We start from the raw sequence: 6,707 nt of genomic DNA, 5'->3' as shown, positions 1-6,707 counted from the left end.
AAGAACAAAAGCTTCTGAACAGCGCCCAAGATTATAAGGCAACATTTTACTCTGTGACATGCTGAAGCCCTTCTATTTTGAGGGGGTCCTAGATTCTTCATGACTTGTATTTTACCTTTACCCACCAATTACAAGGTAGGACCTGTGTGTGGTGAAAGGAGTATGGAGGAGGACATCAGTTCCCTCCCAAAGGCACGTCTGAAAGCCTTCTAGTGGCTAGGACCAGGGGCTGGAGAGAGAGCACTGAACTCTGCCAGGGAGCTCTGGTGCTTGGGAGAGGCTGCCTGGGGCAGGGAATTGCCCTGTAGCTCAAGCCCTCCTCCGCATCAGCCAATATATACAACAGGGGTGGGTTCCTGCCATCCTGGGACGCTGGAGAAACCAAGGCAAGTGTGCATAGGTACCTTTAGCACCAGGTCTTCTGGCTGCTGCTGAAAAGAGGGTGATGAACAATGCAAAATATAATCAGGAAAGAGCTAGCCTCTATAAAATAGCTTCACAAACCTAATCCAGGGAACTGGAATCCAGGGAACACCCCAAACTGTACTTTAAATGTTGTTGCAAACTTGTGCAAGTCATGTTCCAGCACTTGAAATTGCTGCTGATCTGTCTACTCTCTCAGAAATAAACACCAGACCCATAAAGAAAATAAAAGGTTTAAAACACAAATGTCTGTAATTAAGCTTTAGAATGACGTCTTCTGCCTGCCCAAGTTTCCTCCTGTTGTGTGTTTTAATCTAGAGGAGCCCCCGGTTCTGCCTGGCCCGATTTCCTTCCCCCTGCGTTGGCTCTTTGGCAGGCAGGCCACATGCTGGCCTTTCCAAAGTTTCCAGGGCACCGTTTCCAAGGTACCGGCGGAGGACGAACGTCTTGGTCTAATGCTGAACTGATGCTCTCCTAACTTCAGGGCCACACGAGCTGTCCAAGGGAGCCATAAACAGCACGCATAGAGTTCGGAGCGCGTTGCGACGACCTACGTGACAGGGACGGCGACTCTTCCTAGCCGGTCACCAGCATTAATTATTTAGTCTTCCTGACTCCTGGGAGAGCACTTGGGACTCGGAAGCTGGGGGCTACAGAGACGGTAGCGCCCCCTGAACTGCTCTGCCGCCTCCAGGGACCGTGGGGCGCCCCCTCCTCGCCACGCTGTGCGGCGTTTCCGACGGACGTCCGCAGATGCTGAGCGTGTGGGGCCCGGGCCGGCGCCCCCCAGGCCGGCACGCGCTCGGGGGTCTGGGACAATGGCGAGCGAGCTCCGGGCCGGCACGGCGGTCCGCGGGACGGGGCGGCTTCCTGCGCCGGGAGGGTAACCAGGGCCGGGAGAACCAGGCGCGGGGGCGACGCTTGCTCGGCCCGACGCATCCCCGCCCCGCCGCGAGCCCCCGGGCCGTCCCCGCGCCCGCTCCGGCCGCCGCCCCCCGCGCGAGCCCCGCGCCGCCGGCCCCCGAGACAGCCCGCCGCCCATTGGCTGGCCCCGCGCGGGCGCTCCCGCCCCGCCTCGCCATTGGCCGGGCCCGCCGCGGTCCCCGCGCGCCAGCCACCGCTGACATCACGCGGCCTGAGGCGGCGGCGGCGCCCCCGGCCCGGCCCCGCAGCCCCTCGGCAGAGGCGCCGCCGCGGTGCCCGGCGGAGGATGGTGCGCGACGCGCCGGGGGCTCCCCGCCGCCAGAGCCGCAGCGCCGCAGCGGAGCCGGCCGCGGCGGGCAGCCGACCCCCGCACGGGGCGCGGGGCGGGCGGCCGCGGTGAGGCGCGCAGGGCGGCGCGGGCGCCAGAGCCGGGCCGGGCGCCGCAGCCGCAGCGGCCATGGGGGCCCTGACGAGCCGGCAGCACGCGGGCGTGGAGGAGGTGGACATCCCGTCCAATTCCGTGTACCGCTACCCGCCCAAGTCCGGTGAGGGCCGGGCGGGCGCCGCGGCCGGGAGCAGGGGGAGGGGAGACGTGGGGGCTCCGGGTCGGGATGCCCTCAGGGACCCGGTGGTCGCGGCCGCTCCGAGACGACCTTCGAGCGTGGAAGGTATTCGGGGAGGCCGAGGTCCCCCCGCCGGGTCACCGAGGTCACAGAGCCCCATCACTTGAGGACGTGATCAGTCTCCGTTGTAATCTGCCCCGTGGCGGGGACGTGGCCGGCGGGGACTGCGGGCTCCTGAGGAGTGGGGATGCAGCGTTACGGGGGCGTCGGCGCCCGGCCCGGACCGGGCTAGCCGGACCGCAGAGCCCGCTGGCCTCGCAGGGGCTGGGAGCTTGGGGGACGCGGTCTTGGCCTCTGTAACAGGCACCTGGCACAGGTGCTGTCTTGGGCTGCCGCATCCAGGCCTCTGGAAAGGTTAGAATGAGGTTTCTCCTGGAAAAGCTCCCATTGCCTGCTGGAGGATGGGGGCCGAACATGCGTTTGCAATGCGGGTGCTTTCCCAGAGGCTGTTAGAGGGAAAAAAAGTGTTTTTATTGGAAATGTTTGAGAATCTGAGTATCAGAGTCTCTGGATGTCCCTTTGCCTGAGTAGCCGGCAAGCCTGGTTTTTGGAATTGGGATAGCTCTGGGACAGGGCAGAGGTATTTAATATGTACAGAAGTGTTTTCAGAAAGAATCACTCCTTCACTTAGAAAGATAAGTGTTTCCATCCTCTGGGTTGTGGCATCAGTATTGGAGGTAGAGGAGGATTTTGACAGCAAAGGAAAGAATCACAAGAAGGGAGTTCAGCTGATTGAGCACGGGCCAGTTTGAACTGCTGGTGCATTACCTAGCTATCAGCTCTTTATTTTTAATTGGTATTCTCAAGACTTCTGGGGCTGATGGCTACAACCTTCTCTTTGGCCTAGGACCTGATGGTGATTTCGGTGATCTTGGAGTGAGGTGTCAGAATTGGAGCAGAGCCAGTCTCATTTTGGTAGAATAAAGACATGCTAATGAGATGAGCTGTTTCTCAGCAGTGTGTCCAGTTTCTGCCAGGTGAAAGCAGGGGCCAGACAATGAACCTGCATCCCTGCAGAGCGTCTGCCAGAGTGTGTTTCTCACTGCTTTTGTGCCAAAGAATGAATCTTTGCAGAAATGACTATGATTAAGAGCTGTTTTAGGAAGCTCTAAGGTAAAGATGTGGATCATTAGTATTTTTAAAAAGTGCTTGATAATTATAACTACATGAAGCCAGTGCTAATGAAGGCATGCATTTTGTTTTTTAATAGACAAAAATATAGAGCAGTATTTGTGTAATTTTTTTCTTAAATCACTCAGCTTTTATTGATCTGAATGTGGAGCATGTTTTGCTGAGCTTGGATTTTCAGTAGCATTTGCTGTCTCAGGAGCATATTCACCCCTCCTTCACGTATGGGAATTAACATAGGTAAATCTCTGGGAGGCTGCTCCCCGAAGGATGTAAGTACAAGTATGAATCTTGAATGATGATGATAAAAGAAAGGATAATGGGCCGAACTAAAACTTACTTTAACTAACACATTCAATACTTACAGTTTTAAATAATCCTCCCTATAGGTCTTTTAAAAGTTTTACCTAATTGTAATTCACTTTTAATCAGACGTTGTATATGAGAGAAATCTTTACAGCAAGTGGACCAAATTATTTATGTTGAAGGTAAAACACAGAAAATAGGAACCAGAACGTCCGTGTCCCGTTAGCATACCCTTGTGTATTTGAAAACTTATGTGAGCTTGCATATATGCTCTAGACTAGAGGCATCTCCCACCCTTCATCTGATCTTTAAATTGACCTGACCTGTCTCTTTATGGACTTACGGTATTTCAGTCCTAAAAGGAACCTTCAAGAGAATTTGGCCCAGACCCATACATTTCACCAGTAAGAAAATGAAAACCCAGAGAAATGAAATGGTGCGGCCAAGGTCACCCAGCAAATTAGTGCTCTTCTTGCTATACCATCTGCCTGTGCCTTTCATAAGAAATTGGGTTTTGAGCCTGTATTGGATGATTTGTGGAATGGAGGCCATTCTGTGTTAGAACTGAAAGAAAACTCAGAGGCCTGTCCCTGTTGAGGAATCAGCCTGGGTTAATTTTGAGAAGTCTCCTTACCCTGGGTACCGATAGTGGAACAAAGCAAATAGCAGAGTCAGCTTTTTCCAGGTGATTGGCGGAACATACCTTGTAGTCTAGGTGCTGAGCCGAGATCACCCTCTGGCTCACTGGAAAGTCACTAAAAAAAACTATACTGCCTACGGAACAGTTGTTTCAGGAAGAAACACTGTCACCTGTCCCTGTAATGATGGGCATAGCGCCCAGCAGAAATTGCTTTCCTTTTTTTGGTATTTTTAATGGAACGTCTTAGTTTTGTATGCACATTGAAATTGAACCATTTAAAAACTATCAAGAATGATTGATTTGGTATTGGGACTTGGGTTTGTAGCTTTTTTCTTTTTTTAGAGACGGTCGTTTTCTGTTGCCCAGGCTGGAGTGCAGTGGTGCTGGTGGAGCTCACTGCAGCCTTGAACTCCTGGGCTCAAGTGATCCGAGTAGGTGGGACTACAGGTGCACACCATCATGCCCAGCTAATTTTTTTATTTTTTGCAGAGACGGATGTCTCACTACGTTGCCCAGGCTGGCCTCAAACTCCTGGCTTCAAGTAATCCTCAAGTGATCCTCCCACCTTGGCCTCCTAAAGCGCTAGGATTACAGTTGTTAGCAACTGCGCCTGGCCCTTTTTCCCTTTTTTTTTTTTTTAAATAGAGTCAGGTAGAAATAAAATAGCCTAAATTATTTGCAATTATTTATTTTCTGTGTAACTAACAGAGTAATATGGGCCAACGTTTAAAAGAAAAAAAAGGCATACAGTGAAAGTCTTGTTCTTGCTGCTGTTGTCCAGCCACCCTGTTCGCCTTCCTCCTCGTAAACCTGCCTTCCCTGTGTCACCACTTTTGGTTTCTTTGGCATTCTCCCAGAGTTTCTCGTGTAAATACAAGCATAGCATGGTATTTAGACTGTTCTACACCTTATTCTTTTCACTTTTAGAGACATTGGAGATCATTTTATGTTGTCTCATATTTGAGAATTTATTTGTTCTTTTAAAACAACTATATTATACTCCTCTGTGCACATCCCATCATGTTTTTGTGTAGTCTCCTATTGATAAACATTTGTGGGGTTTTTTTCAGTATTTTACTATTGCAAACAATGTAGCAATGAGTAATGTTATGTATATGTTCTTAGGTGATTTTTAGCTGTGCTAATAAATGCATGAATATTAATCATTTAAATAATAAAGTTCGGTGGGAGTTAGTTTTTGTATAGCATTTCTGCATTAGCAGAGAAAGCAATTTAGAGCACTGTTATGCTGCATTTAGTTGTGCCTTTGTAATGTTTGAGTTAGAGGCTGTAGAAGCTTTTAATCCTTTAAGATCTTCCTTCTTTAAAAGTCTAAGTGGTCATTGTTTAACAAAGGTATGACTTTGCTGAAGTGGTTGTTTTTAATGCATAAAAGCCCATCTTTTGACAGGTGTATCCACATTGATAAAAGCCTGTTTTCTCTATCCAGGAAGAAATAGGCATACTATAATACAAAGACAATTTAATTCGTATAAATCAGTACCTCGTAAATCTAGTTCAAGGTTAATCACTCCATGGTTCTCCCCATGTACACATTAAATAAATTTGTATGCCTTCTCCCCAAGTAATCTGCCTTTTGATAAAAAAAATCTAGTTCATTTCCCTCTATGTATTTGAGTAAATTGGAAAATAAGAAGAATTCATTTTGCTGAAGTCTTAAGAGGAAAACCTATTATAAAAATTCAGAATGGTAATTAAGTCCTGACCAGCTAACTTGGTTAAACCTGGGTTTTTGCTGTTAAGGCCCTGAACTGATTGGAGAGGCCCACCCACATTATCAAGGATAATCTTCTTAACTTCAAATAATTGTAGATATTAATTACATCTACCTCCTCCAAATTTGTGTTACCTTGGAGTACACATATGCTTCTCAAATGGGTCTGTCCTATGGCAAGAGCAGTTTTTAAAAGCATGAGTAATAAATCTGCCTGTCAAATAATTATAGAAGTTTCCCGTAGCTTTAGGACCATCAATTTAATATTAGTTTTGAAACCATGGACTTAAAAATAGGAACTTATTACAGAATAAAGAATTATTTGGTTGGCACACTTGACACTTTGAAATATCCAAAACAACTTTGAAAAAGAAGAACAAATTTGGAGGACTCTCTCTACTCTATTTAAAAAATTACTCTAAAGCCGCAGTAATGTATCACATCAAGATAGTGTGATATTGGCACAACAAAATGCATGTAGTTGGATGGAACAGAATTGCAAGCCAAAAATAAATCCTTACATTTATTGTCAGTTGATTTTGACAAAAGTGCCAAGACAATTCAATGGAGAAAGGATAGTCTTTTTCAACATATAATGTTGGGACAATTAGATATTGACAAGCAAAAAAAAAACCCAAAAATAAACTCAGATCTTTCTTCACATCACCAAAAGTTAACTCAAAATGGATTACAGAGTAAAAAGAGAACCCCAAGAATGGAGGCAATGTTTGCAAATCATATATATGATAAGGAATTTGTATCTAGAATATACAAAGAACTCTTACACTCAATAATAAAAAGACAAATAACCAATTAAAACATGGGCAAAGCACTTGAATAGACATTTCTCCAAAAAAGATATACAATGGATGATAAGCACATGAAAAGATGCTCAACATCATTAATCATTAGGGACATAAAAATCAAA

General features: G+C 47.4%; 1 protein-coding gene across 3 annotated transcripts in view; it reads left to right on the top strand.

Moving 5' to 3' along the window:
• Positions 1–1,670: 1,670 nt before the first annotated feature.
• RNF157 (ring finger protein 157) overlaps positions 1,671–6,707 on the top strand; it is a 78,416-nt gene continuing 73,379 nt past the window's right edge. For 2 of the 3 annotated variants that reach the window (XM_045525732.1, XM_045525733.1), the window contains exon 1: positions 1,787–1,892. In XM_045525732.1, coding sequence (XP_045381688.1) covers positions 1,805–1,892 — 88 coding nt within the window. In that variant the 5' untranslated portion in view covers positions 1,787–1,804. Of the gene's footprint in view, positions 1,893–6,707 lie in introns of all 3 variants that reach the window. The other variant, XM_045525730.1, reaches the window with a different exon arrangement.

This window comes from Lemur catta, chromosome 15 (assembly GCF_020740605.2).
Source record: "Lemur catta isolate mLemCat1 chromosome 15, mLemCat1.pri, whole genome shotgun sequence".
Taxonomy (NCBI): domain Eukaryota; kingdom Metazoa; phylum Chordata; class Mammalia; order Primates; family Lemuridae; genus Lemur; species Lemur catta.
The sequence above is the reverse complement of the archived record's forward strand: the minus strand, read 5'-3'. Positions and strand labels throughout refer to the sequence as shown.